This window comes from Ruditapes philippinarum, unplaced genomic scaffold (genome assembly GCF_026571515.1).
Source record: "Ruditapes philippinarum isolate M1 unplaced genomic scaffold, ASM2657151v2 ctg7362_1_1_1_1, whole genome shotgun sequence".
NCBI lineage: Eukaryota > Metazoa > Mollusca > Bivalvia > Venerida > Veneridae > Ruditapes > Ruditapes philippinarum.
Genome location: NW_026862681.1, coordinates 1 through 24,291, shown reverse-complemented (window position 1 = coordinate 24,291; position 24,291 = coordinate 1). Strand labels below are relative to the sequence as shown.

The 24,291-nt window shown below is 32.3% G+C and overlaps 2 protein-coding genes across 2 annotated transcripts; one reads left to right on the top strand and one right to left on the bottom strand.

The window, feature by feature from the left end:
- The first annotated feature begins 764 nt into the window (after window positions 1-764).
- Window positions 765-12,438, top strand: LOC132719866 (uncharacterized). Its single transcript, XM_060703798.1, has 4 exons — window positions 765-1,076; window positions 4,847-5,080; window positions 10,406-10,552; window positions 11,003-12,438. The coding sequence occupies exons 2-4, from the start codon at window positions 4,855-4,857 to the stop codon at window positions 11,464-11,466; spliced, it is 837 nt and encodes a 278-aa protein (XP_060559781.1). The 5' UTR covers window positions 765-1,076; window positions 4,847-4,854; the 3' UTR covers window positions 11,467-12,438.
- A 263-nt stretch (window positions 12,439-12,701) lies between these two features.
- LOC132719864 (calpain-2 catalytic subunit-like) lies at window positions 12,702-23,512 on the bottom strand (the record flags this gene model as incomplete). The annotated part of the gene is given in 5 exon segments (XM_060703797.1): window positions 12,702-13,622; window positions 17,207-17,318; window positions 19,298-19,403; window positions 22,822-22,943; window positions 23,399-23,512. Coding segments are annotated over 5 exon segments (503 nt in total), but the record flags the coding sequence as incomplete, so codon positions are not given.
- Between the last annotated feature and the right edge of the window lie 779 nt (window positions 23,513-24,291).

The window sequence follows — 24,291 nt, the reverse complement described above, 5'->3', positions numbered from 1 at the left end:
CACAACAAAACAAACATAGTGCGTTTGCGACCAGCATGGTTCCAGACCAGCCTGCGCATCCGCGCAGTCTGATCAGGATCTATGCTGTTCGTTTACCAACTCTATAACAAGTAGAGAAACTGATAGCGAACAGCATGGATCCTGATCAGACTGCGCGGATGCGCAGGCTGGTCTGGATCCATGCTGGTCGCAAACCCGTTATGTTGGTTTTGTCATGGCGCTGCTCATTTATTATTTAATGAAAGTTAAATTTTAAAAATTTAAAACTTAAAAAAAAAGATATCGACATGTAAAATGAGTGACTTAAAATCATCGAAATATTTTCGTTGGTTTAAATTGTTGACTTTTTTCCCCGACATCATTGTTTGCTTTGTTAACAATAAAAGGTATAATCATAAAGACTGAAAATCTACTCTTTCTATACAATGTCCCAGAGCTTTGTAAGTGAAGAAAGTCTATTGTTGTTTTCACAATCTATATTTCAGTATCAACAATATACTATTTTCATATTAAACATAAATATGATTACTGCATTGTACGCATGAAAGACATATTTATTAACTGGGCTTATTTACTTTTCTCAAATCGATTTATAAAGATGGTTGTTCAATGCCCTAGTATTGCTTGAATGTTGATATCAAAAGAGGTTTTATTATGTAAAAGGACAATCTACTGAATAAGATAGTTGGTCATAAGATGAATAGATAAATCAACATTCATTTTAGAACATTTGTAAAACGGCATGCTTGATCTACCAGCAAAGAGAGACCTTTTAAAATGATGCTATGAAAGCATAAATATTGTCGTCACAAAATTCAAATGATGTCGTATAATTATTTTATTGATCAGTAGTGATTTAATGATTTAATAAGTATACATAAACGCTTTTAAAGTGCTTTGATAAGTTTTTCATCTTTAGACGTTTGAGGGATATTTAACTTCTTCAAACGAGTTTTTCAGTATGTTCGTAATATAACACTGTGACTTAACATTTTTCGACGTGGTGATTTTATGTAATTATAAAAATCACAAATAAAAACGATGCAGTACTCCGGATAAAAAATATCAGAAATAAAGTAAGAATTACAATTTTTTTTATTCCTTATTAATTTACACATGTATTTATATAACAGATAAGGTTCACCAAGGCAACAGTGTTAACAAAAGTTTTTTTTTTCTTTTTCGTTATTTTTATTTTATTTTGAATATATTTATTTTATCTGTTATTCAATATAAAGTAAGATATTTTTTGGTAAAATATTGTATGAAGAATCACAATATGTAGCTTCGAGTTTAAAGAACATACCTTTTAAAAATAAGGAAAATTGTTGAGTACGGCGGAAAAAGCCTCCAGACCTGCCGGTATTCAATCTTATGATATTAATTTCAATACATAAAGATATTAATGTTACAATGCAGTAGCGTAGCTGGTCAAACACCTGTATACCGTACTGGACGAAAACGCGTTTTAAAAATAAAAAATAAAAAACTCAATATATCAATACCCTAACCTAAGCGATCACCAAGAGTTTTGACCCATAATGTAAACATAGAAAATAGGATTTTCCTGACAAAAAATTATATTGTTATAAGGCGGTTAGATAAATTTTATATCGGTATTTTTTGCTGCAAGTGTGGACAGCTTGTAATACCTTAGGTAAGTGTCATGCATATTTCTTTTTTGGTATCTAATCGTAGATTCCTTTTATGTTCCGAATGTTGTTCACATTAGAAGTTATACAAGCGGAAAAATTCAAATGGCGTCCACATGTACCATGAGCCTCCATACAATGATATATTCAACATCACTAGCAGAAAATCTCTATATGTCAAAATCAGATCTGTCCGATGTCTATAAATATGGATTATGTCTTTGCTGACAAAGAAAACTAACCTTTGGCTAGTGCCTTTGGTCCTATTCATCTCATTCAGACTATATTCTCCCGTATATCCCATCCACAGCTTGTATAACAGATAACATTTTTAACAGGGTTGGTGTAACATTGTATAACATAACATACCATTTTGTTTTTCAATCACCACAGTAAGTGCATGGGACGCCAAAGCTGTCAGCTATCTGTTTCGACGTTTAAATATGTTGTATAAAGTTGAATATACTGTATAAAGTTGTTGTGCAGCTGTCTGAAAACCATCAGGACTTTCTAAACGTCGCAAAATAGGCTAAGACACAGAAAATAATGTTTCAAGGACTTGCAGCAATATACAGTTTAAATTCCACCAGCTTCACATTCATTTACTAAAAAATAATTGTGCATGTACGATATTATCAAATTTATCCGTTTAATGATATGACTTGCGAGTCATGACAAAACCAACATAGTGCGTTTGCGACTAGCATGGATCCAGACCAGTCTGCGCATTCGCCCAGTCTGATCAGGATCCATGTTGTTCGCTATCAGTTTCTCTACTTGCAAATGGTCTGTAAGAGAACAGCATGGATCCTGATCAGACTGCTAATTTAGTATTAAATGTTACTTTTCTTAATTGATGTATGTTTTGACAATAACATGTTACTTTCTATATCTGTTTTTATTTACTTACATTTTAGAACAAGAGATATGACATTACGTTATGGGAAGAATTTTATGATAAGGCTGTTAATATAGCAAATGATGTGGGGATTTGAACCAGTTTGCCCAGAAGTAACTGTCGCCAGTGAAATTCCCCCAGTCTTCCAGCAGATACAACCTCAGAGTTTTGGCGGTTATACAAGTATCTCCCGTTCAGAGATCACTTATCGATCGGTAACTGCAAGCGAGCCCAGAATCTTATTCCATCTAAAGTAATTGAACTTTTATATAGATTACTATGCCAAATCTAAATCTACGCCCATTTTATGTAAGTGTGAAATATGTTAATTGATTTAGAGTAACTATCAGTTGCAATAATCCCCTTGGTAATATGGTTATTTTGGATTTAAGAAGAGTGTCATTTATTTTGAGGATCAGTGTAAAGTGTTGATTAAATTATCAAATTTCGAGGATATGACTTACAATTACGATTTTTTTTCACAGATTCAGAAGGAAGCCATAGACACCGAGGATATTGTTCGTTTGTATGATGCTGTAGGGGATGTTAATGTGGTACAGACGGATCTACCTTCACCAGGGAAGTGAGGAAATGAGTAACATAGAGGACAGACAAGGCACTTTCGTTGGACCGTCCGCAAGCTCCTGAAATACTTCTGGCCAAATTACCACTGGCTTATGAGCAGTATTTTCTCAAAGTTAACTCTGAGTGTATAGTGGATAAATTTGCTTCAAGAAAACAACACCGCCTTGCATTGCTCTTCAGAGAATAATCGTTTGGAGTTAGACATCATTATATAATTTTTATAGAGAGTCTGAAGTGGAATTAAATGTGTTGTGAAATGACACCAGATTGTGTTATTTTGTATCTAAAACAGAAATCCCCCAAACCCGTAACATAGAACAGACAGGGAGAGTAACATCCCCTCCATTAACTCAATTCAATGCCTATGACGTCTTGCCTTTGATATACAGGCTTCATAGCATCAGATCCCCTTTCAAAATTACATTTTATTTAGTTTCGCCCATTGTTTTCTCGTTTAGGGCACACGCATTCTTTCACTTGGGGACCATACGCTGGTTTTCATGGAATGGCACTACTGTGTCATGTTGAGGGTTCCATGAAAACCGCCGTATGAACACATCTGCGGATGTTTATAAATTCGAAATTTCACCATTTTCGTGTCTGCTTAAGCCGGTGCTAGGGGGGCGTGGACGGTAACTTTCACTTTCCAGTTCCGTCCATGAACAGGCTCAATCAAACCGAGTCTGGCAATTTTTAATTTTGCCGTGTTGGGCGTTCTTTTGGGATTCTATTTGTTCTCTATTTTATAATTCGTTTTGGCCCCGCTACGATACTGCAATGTGAACATACTGTATATAATTTGTATGTAAAAATGAATTGTAAAGACGATTAGCTGTATGATATGCTTAAATCTTAAATAAACTGTTCTGTTCTGTACAAAACCCAGAATTCATGTAAAGTTGCAAATGGTGTCTTCTCAAACAGCGCTACCGCTATCATAAATTACGGAAATACTTTATTAAATTTTATGTTCGTAATTTCGATTTATGTTACCCGGATATTTGTCTTGTTTATTGTTACATGGAATTGTTTTGACATTATTGTCCCTTCTTGTTTTATTCTTGTCTACGATAAATATCATCCATTTCCCCTATTTTTTCCGATTTTGCCCCCTCCCTTTCCCAGTCCTTCTGACCCCTGCCCATAAACCCTTATCCTTTTGAAGGTATTTTAATTGATTTTTTTTCTCTTAAATTACCATGTTATTTTCTATTATTTCTTATTTTGAATAATTTATAATAACATCCCGTCCGAGCTTAGTTCTGGCTTCCATTACTTTATATGTCGCTTTTATTTTGACGCTGTGCGAACAGGTCTAGCAGTACTATAAAACCTGTTCGCTGACGTCTCTTTAGCTAATCCGAGCTTTGACTGTGTGCCCTGACCTGTTTAATGTCCTGATTGGCTCACTGCTGGTGGTCCTATGTTGGGGGCTGCATTTATTGAATGTCGCCCTTTCTCGTTGATCGTGTTTTTCATATTTTATTTATCTTGAAATCGTTTTCTAATATAAACGTTTTATAATTACGTGTTGTGTTCTTTGACAAATATGAGAGAATGGAGATAACCAATGACAATCACATGACCAACATAACTTCAATACTGAAACTGTATAATATAAGTTTTGTACTGTTAGAATGATTACATCATATAACCGTAATTTATGTACATTTACGTATTTTGAAACCTTATAACTACTTACATATTTCAGCAATAAAGATGAATATTTTCGGGACAGCTACGGTATGGGCAAAGATAGCTCTGGTGCTCATAATCATATCACTTGCACTTCATATTGCTGGATTTGCAACAACATTCTGGCAACAGTCAGAAACTATTCAAGAAAATACCGTGTACGATGTAGGATTGTGGAAAGCACAGGATTGTTCTGGAGGGCATGGATCACCTTGTGACAAGGTTGATATTCCAGATTCGTTTATCAACGGTAGGTAGTGAAATTTTGATAAGTTATTACTAGTATTTGATATAATAAAATTGATAAAGATTTAATCTATCAAAAGTACATTCATAGAACAGCTAAGTAATGATGAGAATAGACATGCACTAATTATATTCTGTTAGTAAAAAGTTAATAGCAATTTCTTATAATAGTTATTTCTGAATAATAGTTATTTCTCATATCTAAATTACAAAGTGGGAGTGTAAATTGAATTAAGATAAAAATCTAGAAAAGGTGAGATCCATTAAGAGCAATGAAAAGAAAGCAAGTATCTGACAATTGCAGTCTGAGTCTGTTCATGAAAGATATAATTAATGTGTAACATCTCTCATGACCACCTTCTGCACCGACTTAAGCGGTATTCAATCTTAATACTAAACACATTAGAATCGATGATCCCGAAGAACCAAAACATACGAGGGATGTTCGAAATGTATTGCTTATTTCTATCTGGAGACTTCAAATTTTAAGTTTGCTCAAAAGTGTTCATTTCATGCCCTCGAAGTACTCCCCGTGGCTAGAAATGCAAAGATTCAGCCGATGTATCCACTTCTTGAAGGCGTCACGGTACGCTGATTTGGGTACAGTAATAAGGTACTGATGAATGGCAGATCCAAGTGTCTGTCGGGACTTGTATTTCCGCCCAGCAAGGAAGGATGTTAATTTCGGAAACAAAAAGAAATCACATGGGGCAAGGCCTAGAGAACACGGGGGTTGAGGTAAAACAGTAACTTTTTCTTTTTTCAAAAACGCCGAAACTATCGCGGAGGTATGAGCGGGGGCATTGTTATGTAGAAGACGGATATGCTTAAAACCAGTGACAGGGCGTCGTTTCTTATAATACTGTTTCAGTTTCTTAAGTACTACGTCTTTGTAGTACTTTCCAGTGATACTTTTGCCCTTTTTCACCGGCACTTTTATTGCGACTCCTTCACCAGAGAAGAAAATTGCATACAAAACCTTCTTTGCACTCAGACCGTTTGGCAATTATTGGGCGTTTGTTGTGTTTAGTGGCCAGATTTTGTTGCTAACTTTTCTGACGGGCTCAATAGAATGGAATGTTCATATTTGACAAGACAATACCAGCATAGGCTAACACCTTAGTTGACATTACTTGTCTCGGGTGAACGTTTCGTTTGTCCACCCTTAAATGGATGTGATATTGATGTAATGTGAAAAATACTATTGACACTTTGATGAAAAATATAACTGTTTATAATTATCTCTCATGTACAGACTCAATCCACCCGTGTCTGCATTTTTCATGTAATTTTGTTGTGATTAATGCTTACAGGGGATCACATTTTATCCAGATCTTTATACTTCACAACACCATGTGTCAAGTGCTGTGTGGTAGCGGTAAAAAATTTCCCCATACTTCACTTAAGTATTGTTGTATTTTCTGGTCCTTCGAGATCATTGATGCCAGCACTTTTAATTGTTGAAAATTGAGTACCGCTCAAAGCAGTGCTAGGGGGCATGAAGGATGTTGCACCTTTTCATTATCCCTCATGTAAAGACTCAATCCAACCGGGTCTGCACTTTTCATATAATTTTGTTGAGATTAATGCTTCCGAGGGATCACATTTAATTAAGATTTTTCTAACTTTTCTTGTCTGCTCGGCACTAGATAAAAATTAGTAATACACAGATATTTGTCTTATAAGTATCTGGAAAAGACAACGTGAAAACTCAGACTAGGTTTGATTGAGTTTGTTCATGAGGGATAACGGAGAAGTGAAACATCCCTCACGCCCCCCAGCACCGTCTTAAGCGGTATTCAATCCCCAATACTTATTGTGCTGAAAATAATGATTCCGAAGTACCGGGAAAACTATAACAACTCTGAAGTTATGCACTTGGAAACTTTTCACAGCTAACGCACGGCACTGGACACCTGCTGTTATGAAGTATAGACGGAAAAGGGATGATCCCTCGGAAGCACTGAAAATAACAAAAGTACATTAAAATTGTAGACTATGTTTGATTGAGTCTGTTTTTGAGGAATTATGAGGAATAATCGATATGTTGATATATAAAATGTTAATATTTGTCAATGGTAACAATGTAATATTAGTTTTTGGAATCAATAAATAACACTTACTGTTTTTATAAAAATGTTAAGACATATTGCTACAACAATTCAAATGTTACATCAAAATGTTGATATTTGTCACAGATGTTGAAATGTTTATAGGTGAACTTTCTTACAGTTTATCGACCTTATATCTATATGAAAATGATTTACTGTAGGTTTTTTAAATGATATACTCTTTTCAATTTTGTATTTATGCATCACTAAATGGTATATATTTTGGCTACCCCGTGTATGAGTGACGTCTGTATGATATATGCTGAATGTTTGATAAGCAAACAGCTTCAACTGTCACGATATAAATTCATCGTATTTTTAAAAAGATTATAAACTCTTTGATTGAAATAAATAATGTCAACAAATATATCCTTTTTTACTTGACCAATCAACCATTCTATCTGATGATAAAATATTATATATCTACCGATAAAACCATGTCAAATGCTTTGGTACTTTTATTCTTTAGCGCCTATGTATACATTCACTTCAGTTCTCACTTTACATTGAATTGGCGTTCAATATGAATATCAGATTTAAGTACATTCTGTGAGTTAATTTCTATAAAACGAAATATAAAAAGGTGCGACCACTGTAGGTATTAAATACCGTATGTCATGGTTTATGGAAGTGTTTATGTACTTAAATTTTGGTTTCTTCTGAACTGTGTGCACCGTATTCGAAATGCTTTTCCTAAATAGTAAAGTAAATAATGAATATTTCATATATTACATTTATAATTTACCACGATACAATGTCTTACAATTATAAAATCGGCGAAACAAATTAATTATTTATTGTTTTCTTCGAAAGCCTTAAATGGGTGTGCTAGGTCAAACATGTTTATCGTTTATTTACCAAAAGTTTCCTTTTTTTCACAATTCGTTACCAACAGAAAACAAATGATATTAAACTGTTATTTTCGAGAGTATATGTTCAATCTGGAAACAGGTCTTCATTTTTAAGTAAAAACATCATATAATAGAAATAATAAGTCCCAACAATAACATACTGAATTTTAGTAAAGATTTCTTTTCTTCATCTTTTCAAACTTCTAAATTATCCTTTACGGACATTTTAGAAAAGACATGTATTACGGAAAAGGTTAGTGAAATTAAACTTATTTTGGTTCAATCTGGACTTTAAATACCCTTTTGTTAATAGCGCAGTAGGCAGAGCGTCCGTGTCGGTGTTGTATTCATGCATATACATGTTCAAATCATGGTTAGGTATTATTACATTTTCGAGTGTTAGATGTCTTTTTTCTTACTTGACCGGTTTCTTTTCAATTTTTTTACAATGCATGAGACAGAATACGTTTTTGTACAAGGGTTGATGTGCACTTTTGTACCTGAACTTTAATTTTCTGTTCTGTATATTTTATATATACAATCCTACGTCTTATTATTTAAGTTTTGCATATAAAAAGCTAAAAGCTTAAAAGTTTTTAATTACACAGAACTGACAGTGAGAATTCCATGTTCGGCAGATCATAATACACACCTTTATGAAACCTCGCATGACATTTCACAAATAATTAGACATCTTACATTGATAGGTATTTAAAAGATCTATTATATAAAACATGTGTCTTCAATGATTTTTAGCATTTTTTAAATGTTGTTATTGATATGTAGTTATACAGGTGGTTATGTAAATAATTAATATAATGCGTTTTTGTGTTTATTGATTTAGGTAATGTCACTAGTTTAACAGAAACTTATGCACGTCATAATAATAATTATAACAGCCCGTTGTATTCATACGCGATATCTTAATAATTCATTTTCAGCTGATTTATTCTTTTTATATGTCAAAATATGATTTTATTGTCTGGATATTTTTAATTGTGACGTGTATGATGAGGTGGTCCGCTATTTGAAAATCTTACTTAGATCAAACTGAAAAAAATATCGTAGGAAAGTAATGTGTTAAGAATGCAACTGCACTTCAATAGTTAGTGCGGTACGTAGTCTTATTTCAGTCACTTTATGTCATTTTACACAATAAAAATAAAAAATAAATATTTTATTAATTAAAGTATTCAGGGCGGTATGAACCTTCAGTTTGTTGTTAAACCCAAACAAACAATTATTCTGGAAAAAAAGGCTGAGCAAAGAATTTGAAATTTTGCACAAATGTTATTGCTATAGACCTACATCAAATGGTATTAAACTCTCGAGAACATATTTCCAGTCCTGTCATGTCAAAAACGCACAGCAGAGTCCATTAATATCCTACAATACAAAACACATACGTATATAGACCATGAATTACAACTACTACATCTATTACCTTTACATCTATGACAGGATAAATACATGAATAGCATGAATAAGGATATCAAATTTCATTATAAATACATGTAGTAGTTTTAATTTTAATTTTGTTTCCGGCAGTTTCAATACTTTGTGTTTCAAAAGTCATCTTTAACTGGTTTGGAACAATACTGTTAACTTGTAAGCATCATTTGTTTAAAAGCCATTTTATGTATGTATAGTATAATGTTTTTTTATGATGAACAATAAGCCAATGTATGTTTTTCAAAATGTATGTTTGCCATACAAAGAGAGCCAACCTTTTTCATTGTTTGCACCTATTTTAAAAGTTTTGCTCGCAAATGAAGCCACATCAAAAATAGTATGTTCAATTTCAATAAAAACTACACATGGTTAGAATGTATAAATTTATAATGTAGGCTTGTTTGGATGCAGATAATGCTTATTTTACAAAGCAGACTCGTTCAAGGCTGTACAGGGGTTAGAGTATGTTTATTTTACAATACAGAGAGTTCCATGCTGCACAGGGATTAGAATGTGTTTATTTTCCAATGCAAAACACATTCAAAGCTGTACAGGGGTTGGAATTTGTTCATTTTACAATGCAGACTGTACAGGGGCTAGAATATGTTTATTTTACAATGCAGACTCGTTCAAGGCTGTACATGGATTAGAATATGTTTATTTTACAATGCAGACTCGTTCAAGGCTATATACAGTGGTTAGAATATGTTTATTTTACAATGCAGACTGTACAGAGGCTAGAATGTGTTTATTTTACAATACAGACTCGTTCAAGGCTGTACAGGGGTTAGAATATGTTTTTTTTTACAATGCAGACTCGTTCAAGGCTATACAGTGGTTAGAATATGTTTATTTTACAAAGCAGACTCGTTCAAGGCTATACAGGGGTTAGAATATGTTTATTTTACAATGCAGGTTCGTTCAAGGCAGTTCAGGGGTTAGAATGTTTTATTCTGGTGTTGATGTTTATCATTGTGTTGATAGCAGCAGTTTATGTGGCTACAGAGAGATTTCGAGAGATGGCCATTGCTGTAGTTATTGCTGTCATGTGCTTTTTAACAGGTGAATTATTGCACTTTCCCCACGCCATATTTTCTTACATTTAAACTAAACAAAGAAAAACGACAAATAACATGCGTTAAATATTTTTAAGATGTTGGTTTAAAGTACGGTATTAGGATTAAAATCGTGATTCTGGAGCGCTTTTATTAAAGGACTTATTTGTATGTTCAATTAATATGTATGAATCAGGGATATGCATATAATCAAAAAGTCTGTCCTGAATGAATAAAGCAAGGATTTTCAAATAGACAGTTTTATTTAAGTAAATGGTTCTTCATTTGTATTAAGGAATTTTGTAATGATTACGTACGTACGATTACCAACTTGTATATTTGCATACTTATTTGTATATTTTTCATATCAAGATAAACTTTAAACAACCCATATACTATCTTAATATGTTCATTAGTTTAAAATATTGAGATGAGCTATTTTTGTTCATATTTTCAGTCACATTTGCTGTGATATCTATGATCATTTGGGTGGCTCAAGTTCCTACAAACTACTACCTGGGTTACTCGTTCGGACTGTGTATTGTCGCATTTGTTCTGCTGTTTTTGGCGGGAATTCTGATGGTACCGGATATAAGAAATTACCAGCAGCGTCGTGGACGTGAAGCCTTGAAAGTGAGACCAGAACACAGGCCGACGATGATTGATAGACCATCGAAATACGACGATATGGGACGTCATGATTATTCTTACAACAGAAAATTCACACCCGAAACTCCTCAGACAAATGTGAGGCACTATTACAACCCAAACAGAGACTCTTATATACGGAGCCCTCCACCAGCATATAAGACAATGCAAAGCCCGGATCAAAGATCAACTTACACCAAATATACGCGCACAGACATACAGACACCTGATGTTTACCTAGGCAGAGATGGCAGAAAACCTAGGCGATACTGAGAAGTATCTTCAAAAAATGAAAACAGACAAATTGTTACTCTATTTATTGTTTATTTTATTAATTTATTCTGTTGGACCTGTGAAAGATATATTAAATGTTCAGGGTTTCAAACAATGAAAACTGGCAAATTGTTACTCTATTTATTGTTTATTCTATTAATTTGTGGAAGATATATTTATTGTTCAGGGTTTCAAACAATGAAAACTGGCAAATTGTTACTCTATTTATTGTTTATTTATTCATTTATTCTATCGGAACTGAGGAAGATATATTTAATGTTCAGGGTTTTAAACAAGAAAATACCGTTTTATTTTCATTTCGGCACTGTGATGACATTAAGATTTAACTGAATAGAGCATTTTTGTAATTGATATGAATTTCTCGAGTCAGCTTTGAATTCCTCTGTTTGAAATTAAATTATTTAAATTGAGTTATTTTCATAATTTAGCTTATTTATTTTCTTTCACTTCATTAAAATGATTTAAATACATGCGGATAGGTACTGTATGACCAACAATAACATCTAGATCGTAAGGTGTTTTTCTTTTTATTTTATCCCTTGTTGGTAAAAGAATGAGCAAAATACAGCAAAGCTATTCATTTTTGTGATTGTCATAAGTACAAAAGGTGTAACTTTTACTTTATTTCATTTGAAGTTGAATATAAAAAAGAATCGTGTAAATTTGTACTGTTACTGTTTTTTAAGTATTCTTTAAGCATAAATATTTCATTATGCAATATTATGATGGTTTTATATTGTTTCTGTACATGTGTACAAAGACATCTGTACAAAGACATCTGTGCAAAGACATCTGTACAAAGACATCTGTACAAAGACATCTGTGCTTGTCGGATTTTGTATATTCAGATTGAAGTGTTAGGAATAACTACAAGATTGTCACTATTGTTATGAATGTTATATGACCAATTTATACACATTGTATGTACTGTAAATAAACCTTTATACCTTGCTTCTTTTTAAAGTTTAACATGTTTTATTTATCCATTTGATGTACTATTTACATTTGATAGTGTGAGAACGAAATAGTCTGTGAAAGATCAATATCTGTAATTTAGGTTAAATTTGACTGAGAGCCAAATTAAATAAATAAATAAAGGAAAAAAGAAAGAAAGAAAGATAAAAACAAACAAACAAATAATGAATGAATTAATGATTGACTCAATCAATCAATCAATCAATCAATCAATTAATCAACCAATCAATCAAAGGAAATGATAGATAAATGAATGAATGAACGCAGTCTCAACGCTGTGGCCCCCGTAAGTGCAGTATGCCTAACTGCCCATACAATAGCAGAATTCATCTTCTTTTTCTAGATTTAAATTATAGTTATTACCTTAAGATACCGATAAGAATATCCAATGTACTTATAAAGACAATTTTATTTAGTCATATAATGGCAACATGAGAATTACATACATAATTATTAAACATAAGGCAACATGTTTGTGTATGAAATGAATCAACTGTATTCTCTAAGAACTTTAACAATAAGGGAAATGTATTTGTCAAAAATATAGATATATTATTAGATTAATATTTGTCTTAATTTAATCAATTATAGAAATGATGTTTAACAAAAACTCAACAACTCATATTAGTATATTTTATAAACAGTCTTATAAACGCAACAATAAAACAAATCTTAACATCAGATCAAAATTATAAATTCTACGCGCACGGTACCATAATCATAAGGTTACAAAAAGGTAAAATTCATCTGTTCGCTTCACGAAGCACTTACTGTCTTTTTGTATAAATTTGGCGTGCCGCTTCAGGTACTTACCCGCTTGCAAAAATACGTAGCATGCATTCTACGGCCAACGGCATAATGTTATTGTATTAGTAGTAACTGACGTCATATGGAGGCGGAAATGACATAGTCACGCAAACGCTTCTCAAACAATTGTCGTTTGTTCCTTATGCGAGTCTTTCAAAGTCTTTTACAACTATTGTATTGTTGTGCTCATATTTAACAAATGGCACACATCCTTCAGATCAGCGTCCAAAGTCACTGGAATGTAATGAATTGCGAACACATACTCGTATATTTACAGCAGACGTTTCATCTCGCCATCTCTTTATTAATGTAAATCTATATCCCAGTCAGCATCGTAATGGTTGTCATACGGTCTGAAAAGAAATAAAGAGCTGGTCATGAAATTTATATTCTTTTAAAAAATCATAAAGAATGTAAATTCTTTAGTGATACTCATCACCTATTTTCCGACATTTCAAAAAATATTTATGCCATTTTACGTTAAAATTGCTAAATGAACAAATAAGCCCAGGGGTGATGTGAATCTGAATCTTGAAATTTGCTATTACGAACTTTCGTGATTTTGCCAGATAAAGTCACATAAAAATGAATTTAATAAACTTTGATATAGAGAATTTTTAAGTTTACTTATTGAACGATTTAAAGGTAGAAACTGGCCTAGATTAAAAAAAATAAAATCCTGTTCACTGTGTAAAGTATGAAATAATTAATTGCTGGTACAAATTCTCAGATCAAACTGCCATTATAATTTGATCTTAAGTTATTTGATAATTATTGAATACATATTGGTGGTCTATAAAAACTAATAAAACCGCCTTGTTTCCTTTGAATAAACTTTGTATGTCATTTCTATCAATAGCCCTTTTTATTAACTTAAGTGACATTATTACTTAAGTGGTATTTAGAAACTGACTTTAGACCCCAATTATATAAAAAGAGGGTAAAGAAATGACGAAATGACAACTATGAATAAGAAATAAAAAGATAAAAATATTCAATTAGTTTTCAAAATATTATTCATTTAATAATTTGTTGTTAATATCATTCTATAGCATAGTCAGTTTATTTTCTTATTTGGTGAAAAAAAATTCAATAAGGAAAGTTGAGCATACAGGATTGTGATAAATAAAAGGCATTGTTCGTTTAGTTTAATACGGTGATTATTTAGTGGTGCCTACGAGCAATTCTTCAACACAAAAATATGATAAATTATTTCTATTCAGAATGCGTTTATGTAAACTAGTTAAATCGATGTTTATGTTAAAATTACAATCACAAGTTGCAGTTGTAAATGTTTTATTAACATAATGACTAAAAATTGAAAGATAAACCAAATAAGAAAAGTAAGAATATTTTTAATATTGACATCACATTTAACAGTAATAAATATTTTAACAAACTATGTCATCTGGTCCAAAGTATTTCAAATAGGCAGTGTTTAAGTAATACAGAAATTTGAACCATCAACACTATTCATCCATTATTTATTTTATGCTATTTACATTATAATACAAATAAACTCGCCCAGATCAATTAGGCATTTATGTTTTATCATATTTCTATAAGATTTTACCGTCTTTCTTTAGATCTTTAAACATAGTGAAAATGATGAACACGAAAATTAACAAAAGAGACGGAGTTGAATGAGACATTACAAAACTCATCCGAAACTATTGTTTTCATCTTTTCTCTTGCTTGATGTAAGTGTTTAGCGGATACGTGCTCCAGATGGCACACTGTCTGACAACTTATAAAAGTACTCATAAAGAGCTTAAAATGGGCACAATGTAGAGACGTTGTTGTAGAATGCCTTCCTTTTCAAGCGTAAAGTTTTGGTGATTATGTCTTTTATTCATTATCTGGTTGTTTCAAGTAATAAAAATTTAACCTTTTGAAAATTATTTCTCGAATGCTCAATGTGAAAATCCTTTACTTCCAGAATAAGGTTCAAATGATTATAAAGCAGTATCTACGAGTACAGTAACACCGCAAGAAACTTTTCTTGTCGTCATATACCATAAAGTAGTTACAGTGGAGATAATATCATAATGCTGATTGTATTCTTTGTTGCCTAAAAGCTAGAATATCAAAGATTGTAAATTGAATGACATTTAGATGGAGATCAAAAACGTCATGCACCAATCTTTCTCTTTGTATATTCAGAATTATCTACATAGTTAGCAAGAAATACATTTTAATATTTCTCAGACAAGAATAATTGTTATCATATGCTTGATAGAATTGTTGCTATAAGACATGAACGCTTGCAGCACAATGTTCATGTCTCTGATAAAGATTTATCTCTAATATTATGGTGTAGATCAAAAGAATTTCATCAGTTAAATTAGATGTAAAGAGATCTATTTCAACCTTGCAAGCAGATAAATCGATTCTACAGCACATTTTCTTGTATGTGACAAATGGCTGTAGAATCACAAGCGCAAAGGCATGATAGTATATAAAAAACTAAACAGGTGATTTGTCTTTGTTGTTAGAGGTAGAACATCAATATCAATATAGCTGATATTTGATGTAGACACTTATCTCTGTATGTCAACAAAATAAACACAGTTCATCACTTAGAATAAAATTGTTTTCAAATACGAGGAAAATGTTTCTGTAAAGATAATTAAGAAATATAATGTCTCGTTAGTGATTGTATGAATATTGTTTTCTTTATTGCGTTGTCAGTCTTTCGAATACTTTCATTGTACATAAATGTTTCTGGACAAATATTGCATTTTTATGTATGTTAGTAAAAGTTTCTGATCAAAATATACATCAGAGTAACGTCCCTTATCATCAAAGCAGTCAGTTTGGTCAATAAATGTTAAAAGAAAATGTTAATAAATATCTACTGGCTTAACTTTATCTGTCTGACTGGCTATCAGTATATTTTTATTTCAAACGTTTCATTCACTTTCTTTGTTTACTTTTCCAAGATGCTGAATTTATTTTATGGTCTCAATTTTTAGCCGACTTAACCCACTTTTAATTATTTTATATAAAATACAGGTATAATTTTAAAGACATACTAAAAGTAGGAAGTAAAGTACAGTCCTACAAACATTTAATGTATTCTAGGCTTAATGAGAGTTCATCCGCCCTTTCAGGCACGGAGAGTACGGAAACACACTAATTTTATGCAAGTGTGTGTACTATTTTACTTGTTAACTAAGTAAACTAAGCGATTAAGTATTTTATTGAAATAAAGATCATTGTTGACAAAGTATGCTCATCCTCTTTCCGTCAGTTATAAATTTCAAAAGAAAATCGCAACAACAAAAAAACCCCTTCAAACATGTATGTTTCGGTAAAGTTGAATTTATCTAGAAAAGTACAATGATAACTTTTTTTAAGAATGTATTACCTACATTCTTAAACGACCATTATAATTGCAACTTTGTTATGTTTTCCTACATTTCCTTTTATCCCACTGTTAAAATGTCCAATGAATTAGAAAGGATAAGAAAAAGGTATTCATGTCTAGCAATATAGTCGGAATGTCGAGTTAAGTACGGATTTATTTTATCCTAGTTTTTCTCCCAGGATTCTGCTAGTGCAAATGATACTTTATTGATTAATCTTTCAATTTCAATATTTATTGCTTTGAAGATAAGACACGGTTTAAACCGAATGTCCTAACATTTAATGAGTAATCATAACCATGAGGTAGAGTACATAATGTTGCATTAATGCACCTAGTTACAGAAACAAGCTATATGGGATTGCTAACCTTACATATATGGTGTCGGTCTCTCGATAAGTGCCATTGATTTTGTATACAATAAAATTTATTTGATAGAAAATGTTTACAAAGCGAATGTGCTTTAAAGAAAAGGCTCAAGCATTTATCACAATCAGGTTTTAACTAATGACTAAATGAAAGTATTGCGTGCTGGATTTTATGACAGCTTTCAGACAACGTTAATTATACCTGCATTCCAAATGACCTACTGAGAACAAACGTAGGAGATAAGATCTTTCTTGGTTAGGTTGTTGTGTTGTTGGAACTAAAATATATTCTCCTGGGTCCAAGAAAAATCGACCTGAAACAATAAAAAAATTAATGGTACTTAAACTTGACTTAATTTAAACAAGCATTGTCGCATGGTCTGCTGAAACTCAAATGTAAAAATCTTATAGAAGTATGCGCCAGTTTTCTGCTATAACGTCCAATCTTTAAAAGCGAGGACCAGACAAGACCTTGTAGAAGATTAGCCTTCCTGAGAACATTCAGACGATAAAACCCCAAATGAACGCACAATGCGGATTAGATTTTATCCCCAGTTAGCGGGGGCCAGTAAAAACCTTGTAGAAGATAAGCCTTCCTTAGAACATTCAGACGATAAAACCCCAAATGAACACACAATGCGGATTAGATTTTATCCCCGGTTAGAGAGGACCAGTAAAGACCTTGTAGAAAATTGGCCTTCCTGAGAACATTCAGACGACAAAACCCCAAATGATCACACAACGTGGATAAGATTTTATCCCCGGTTTTCTGTGCAAGGACAAAATCAGTTTACTGACATGACGAAAGGCAGTAATGGAGAGCTTGAAGGTAAAAACACTACTCATTCCCCCATTGTTTCTTCCGCACCTTTACAGCGGAGGAAATATATCACCGAGATAGCCGAATGGTAAAGGCCGTTGACTTCAAACCACTAGCCCTTCGCCGTTGTTGATTCAAATCCTGCCAGAGAGTTTCGGTTCCAGCTTGCTTTTAAAGTCGCCATATGATCTTTATAGAGTTGTGCGTAACTGCGTATGTAAGTTTTTCATTAAAGCACTTAGCAACTTTAATGATCGGATGTTCATCCAAGTTGATGTTCATACCACGTGATCTGGATTTTCACGTAACGGAATTAGAATTTGAACTTGTAATAAATCTGCGGTCAATATTATATTTCTGCGTCAATATTTACAGAATATATCGCATACTAAGCCGGAAACGGCGACTACTAATGAAATGTAGTGACACTCTTCCAAAAAGTAATTAAAGACTTCATATCTTATAAAAGAATAATTAGAAACGGGTAACTATTTCTTTTGCTCTTAGCATGCGCTATATCATAATATGATAATTGATGAAGAAATAAAGCATGTACAGTAATTTTCTACTTTGAATCGAAACAGGACAATCTGATTGCGGTACCTAATTATGTTGTCAAATGATTATTAAATAGTGATGTGGCCACACTAAAGGCCTCAATAGACGGTAGGATTTTGAAGTACAACACCAATTAAAACTTAGATGTGAAAGCAAATCTTAACGTGTGAAGGCTACTATTCTTTGAATTCGTACAACTTAATACTAGATTTACAGGATAAGACATGTTTAATTCTAGTTGTACAGACCTCCTTTGATGACAGGTATCATATTTCCCAATTATCCCCTGATAATGTGTTTAACGAATGAAATTCTAGAGCAATTACGGCTAAAATGTAAACATAGTAGTAAGATTGAGTAAAAAGGACTCTTTGGGAGCCCAAAAGTTGTGGCAAGTTCGAATCCCAAATTACTCAGAAAATAATTATAGACTAATTTTTTTTTAAGATGAAGCAGTTTCCATCATTACTCATGCAGAAAAAATATTTTTCACCTTGAGATCAAAATACAGAACAGGTTTTAGGGTGCTCAGTTATGTTATTCATTCCAGAACATTGCATTTCCTATATAAATGCTCTCGCCATGCTATCCGCGGTCTACCTCTTAACCAATCTTCATAATTGGTCAGTACCAGCACTTATATAATATTTACACATATTTCAGTAATAATAGTGAATAAATTCTGGAAGGGATCTATTCGGATGGAATTGTTTTGGAGGGAAACCTGGAGATTCATACAATATAGATTTACGGTCTGAATGCAGGTGTTTTATTGCATCATGGCTCTAATAAGTTTTGTACAGTTAAATCCTACCGTCTGTTGAGGCCTTAACGGACGGACCACTGCACCTGCTGTCGTAAGCTAATTGTATCACTATATATAACAATAAATAAACTTGTAAGTAATCAACCAACCTGAAGTTTCTCTATACTCTGCATACGTTTCTTCATTTTCTGGCATAAGTGGATCTGTCTGGTCGAAAAATGATTTACCAATTTTTCCTGTTATACACGAATATCTCTGAATAAAAAACAACAAGTTATCAATATTTTCCATTATCTTATAATTGACTGAGTTGCATTTAAATCTAGTGAACAAGAAAAGTTAATTTCCATGAGTTGGCTGAAAGGAAATCTAACGACACGAAAATCTTGAAATAAATCATTATAGAAAAGTAACAAGATTTTTTTTCAGAATGATTTATGACATTGCGTTTTTCTCGCGGATGTTTGTTCGCATGTAAACAGAAAAACAGATCTATAAAATGGAGAAAATAGACCCCCCAGAGGTCCAAAACGGCAAAATTAAAAATGTTGCAGGCTCGGTTTGATTAAGCCTGTTCAAGGACGATACTGTCAAGTGCAAACTACCGTTTTCGCCCCATAGACTTTATAAAAAACTTTCCTTTTCCAAAAGCAATGCAATGTCTTGAACTTTTGGAAATATGAGTACAATCAATAATATATATAAAGTAAATAAACTTAAATGAAAATGAGAAAACAGTTTTCTCGACAGTTTATAGGTTTTAATTTCCATCTTTCAATCTTATTTATGTAGTACAAAGAAAATCTTTTGTATATTTAATTTTCTAAACATGGTAGATCTATGATATTGCAAAATGACTGTGTCAATGCATATTTAAAAAAAAAACTTTACAATGTAGTTTATAAAGCATGGTATACTTTAAGGCCCATTGTGGTTTTATTTCTATTTCTCAAAACCTCTTTTTTAATTTTGGTGTCATACTACATGTATAGTTTCCAAAATAGTTAGTCATTGGCCAATTATTGCTTCTATTGCTTTTCGACAGTTAGTACAGTTAAAGTCAAAATACTACTACGTTTAAATGTTGATACTTTTATGGCAATAATTGTACATTGCGCAGTAATTTCTTCATGTGGTAAGCACCCGAGTGAGACAAAAGAAGGACAGAAGGCGCTGAATTTGTTTAGGTCTCGGAAAGTGATGGTTGTAAGATTATAAACCAATTTGTTTTTGCATAGTGCCATCAATACTGTTTCCAGTGTTATAACTGTAGTAATTTGACTATAAGACTAATTGATTTATTTGACTTAAACATTTTTTTAAAAAAAAGTTGCCTTAAGTGGGGTTTGAACTCCAGATCTTTCTCTTCCAAAGCGAGCGTGTAAACCCATCAACCACGGGGTAGATAACAGTGTGAAGAAAACCACCTTATTCTAAATCAGGGTTTGTAACCCTTATTTATTTCGATATATTTTGTTCAATTAAACTGTTGTTTAACACTGATGTATATAATCATGGAGCTTAATATAAGCATGTATATCTATAAAGAATAACACAATATTAGAAATCTTTGACCAATCGGGAACTATTTTTTCTTCCCCGAGAAAGCTTGAAAATTAATGCGCCTGTCATTTGACAATCTTAACGCAGTGATCTCCCTTTAATTTTTTCGGCGTTAGTGTACATATAAAGGGAAGTAACCGCTTCGAGGAGTTTGGACTACTTTTGGTTTTTGCAAAAATGCACATCAGGGTCTGAAATTTCGCTAGCATTGTTTGTTTGGTCTGACGGCCCAAACAAATATAAAGGGATTGGAGCACCACACTAAATACCGTATTCCGGTATATACCGGACAAGGCGCTTGAATGATATAATGCTAAAATCTTGTCTTTTTACCCAACAGAATGAACTATTACAGGTCTAATTAATATTTTAACACCGATTTATATATGACAATGAATGAAAAATGTAAAAATCGGCGAAAAAAAAAGATATTTGTCTATTTTGTGATCATGATTTCTGCAAGCGTCTAGAAGTACTGCTCCAATCCTGTATTGAGTTAAATCCTAAGCACCCTACATACGCTAAAACCATTATGTAAATGTTATAAAACTCGTGTTTCCTATTTCTAAAGAAGGAGAAAAATATGCTTGTAAGTCTTAACAATATTGTAAGAAAGCTGATGATAAAAGTACGCCAGAGTCAAAAGTTTTATAGATTACTTTCATTTTAATATAAGCAGCAACAACTACTTTCGAAAAGAACAATAAGATAATTATACACTGTTAAAAAATCAATCAAGATTTTTATTAAGCATCTTGATATGAACATTTGTATGTCCATAACAACATCTTTAATTTACATGTACGTAGTAGATATAAGCCGAAAACTGTCCAATATGTAAAATATTGAATTTTATGAGGCGCGTAGCGCCGAATGGAATTCAATATTTTACTTATTGGTCAGTTTGAGGCTTATATCTTACTTAAATTACTACTTTTACTATCAAATATCATGTTATCTATCGAAAAATTAGAAATAATGTATTTTTGTGCTAGAAATGTACAATATTAATGTTTTAGCAATTATCTTTTCTTACTTGAAAACCCCTATAGGTAGCCTCTTGAATAATAAAATGTCCGTAGCATGAAATTTTCGTGTTTTGAAATATGACCAATTATGTACATGAACACAATGATATACACAAAATATACCAGTTACACAAAATGTTGGACTTACACACATACAGTATACATCAATTTACATTTGGGATTTTTACAAGAAATAATTAAAATGAAATGTTTTCTAATTTGTGTTGAATCTCGGATATTTTAAATGATTGACTGAAACAATCTATGACTTTTAAGAAGGATTTATATTGACCATTTAGTGTTAAAATTGACTTTTAAGAAGGATTTATATTGACCATTTAGTGTTAAAATGAAATTTTTACTTTACTACAACAATCACGGATGTAAAATGTTGTGTAAGAAATGCCATTAGTATAAATTTTGGAAATTAACGCAACAAAATGATATTTTCTAATTTTTATATTGATATTTGTCATACCACAGGAGTCTGGAATCGTTTCTTTATCTAACGTACATACAATAAAGCAAATCAAGTATAATTGTCAAGTAAACGTATATCTAAAAAAAGAAGAAAACGGACAATAGACAAGAAATTGAACAATCCCATAAAAATCATACTCTTACTGACGCTCCGCTATCTTTCACTTAGAAAGCGTAAACAGTGATATGATGTTAAGAGCTTGAAAATCGAAAATCGAAAAAAAAAGGCTTGGAATAATAATTCGTTAAATGAGCCAGATATCAATTATTGTTCTTTTCATAAAATTATGTAAAATGCGAAATGGGCGAAGGAAAGACATTGCATCATTCCTCGTGATAAGAAGTTACATTTTACTTAATCGTTTTTTGTTTGGTTGGGTTTTTTTTTGTTTTTTTTGTTTTGTTTTTTTAATTTGGAGAATTTTCCACAAAATCCTGTGGTCATACAAGCTTCTTTTAAGACACGGCACGCTGTCTAATATTAATGTGTTACACGATTAATATTGGACTTACACATTTATAGTGGACACCTATCTGTACTGTATTAAAAATACAAAAGGAACAAAGGAATGACGTCATAGTAGTTATTTAAAAACTGTTACCTGGAAAACCTCAAAACCTATTGCATAGAGCCCTATACCGTCTAGTTTATGTTGACGACGATATACTTGCAGCAGTGAGACCACTAATGGAAGACGACCACTGAAACGACGCTGTATCGACGCTGTAATATACAATTATATATAATGTACCGTAGCAGAAATATATGTAAGATACATGTATAAAATACATAATTTACCGTAGCCGAAAATATATATAATACATAATGTAAATATATATTTATGACAATAAAAGATCACAAATTAGCAATAAAAGAAGTGAAACACGGTACAATGAAATTTCATTCTGGTCTGATTTGTGAATTTACTGAAGTCTGTATTTTAGTCAAGTGTATAAAAGAATTAAGTATAAAATTGATTTAGAAGGTAAATTTATGTGTTCATTTTATTTTGTTATATAATTGTTCTTCAAGTTGTTTTAAATAATTCTGTCACTTCAAGGTGAGCAGTTACTAGTATAATATATTAACAGCAGTTCAAAAATTATTAGAAATATGCACGTTTTTCACGTAATAAAGCATCGGTATTTAAGAATAAGAAAGAAGACAATGAAGGTTACCATCAGCATGAAGGGTGATGATATATTGGGGGTTGATTACAAACGAAGGACACTCTAACCAACCCCCGGCGTTAAATCCAGCCTTCCATCGACCACGCATACTTAACTGATACTCTGAAAAAAAAACCCACCAAAGGACTAGATTCGCTTATGCATGAAATATGCCTAAATATTTTGTATTTTATAAAACTTCAAATTTTCAAGAAATGAAACAATTTTCTGGAAGAACACCTTTAGCTTGTTGATATAAATGAAAAACAGTAAAGATAATACGTCTGTTCCGTGCAATAAAATACGCTTGAAGTAAGGGCTAAAACCCGTTTTCCGGTATTTTGTATCAGTTTTCGACGATAAATTGAAAAATTTGAATAGGGCACAGGTCTCGACCAAAAAACAAAATACGTCATTGTCATTGTGAGTATTTATAATTTACAAAAACGTATCAATAATTTTGGTCGAGGCCTGTGCCCTTTACGAAAATTATATTTTCCTTCCCTTGGTGTCTGTGCAAAAGCAAATCGAATGCATAGAAGATCAAAGATTTAAGCTGTATTTTTATAAATTTTTACTTGTTTTTGCGGTCAAGCATTGAGATCGAAAGCAATTATCATTAGTCAAATAAAATATGTCTTCTTTTCTGTCATGTTTTGTTAACTTATTGAATGGAAAGTGAAAATCCAGGCGATGATGACAACGACGACGACAACAACAACAAAGCCATTGTTTACACTTTACCTAGTAAATCTATACTACTGTAACGCTGACAGGGTTTAAAACAGTCAAACGTTTGTTTGTTTATTATGTGAGCATTTATTCCTTGGATCTAGGAATGTATTCCAGTCCAGATATGACTTTGTGATAACCGTGACAGGGAGTTTCCAAGTAAGTATATT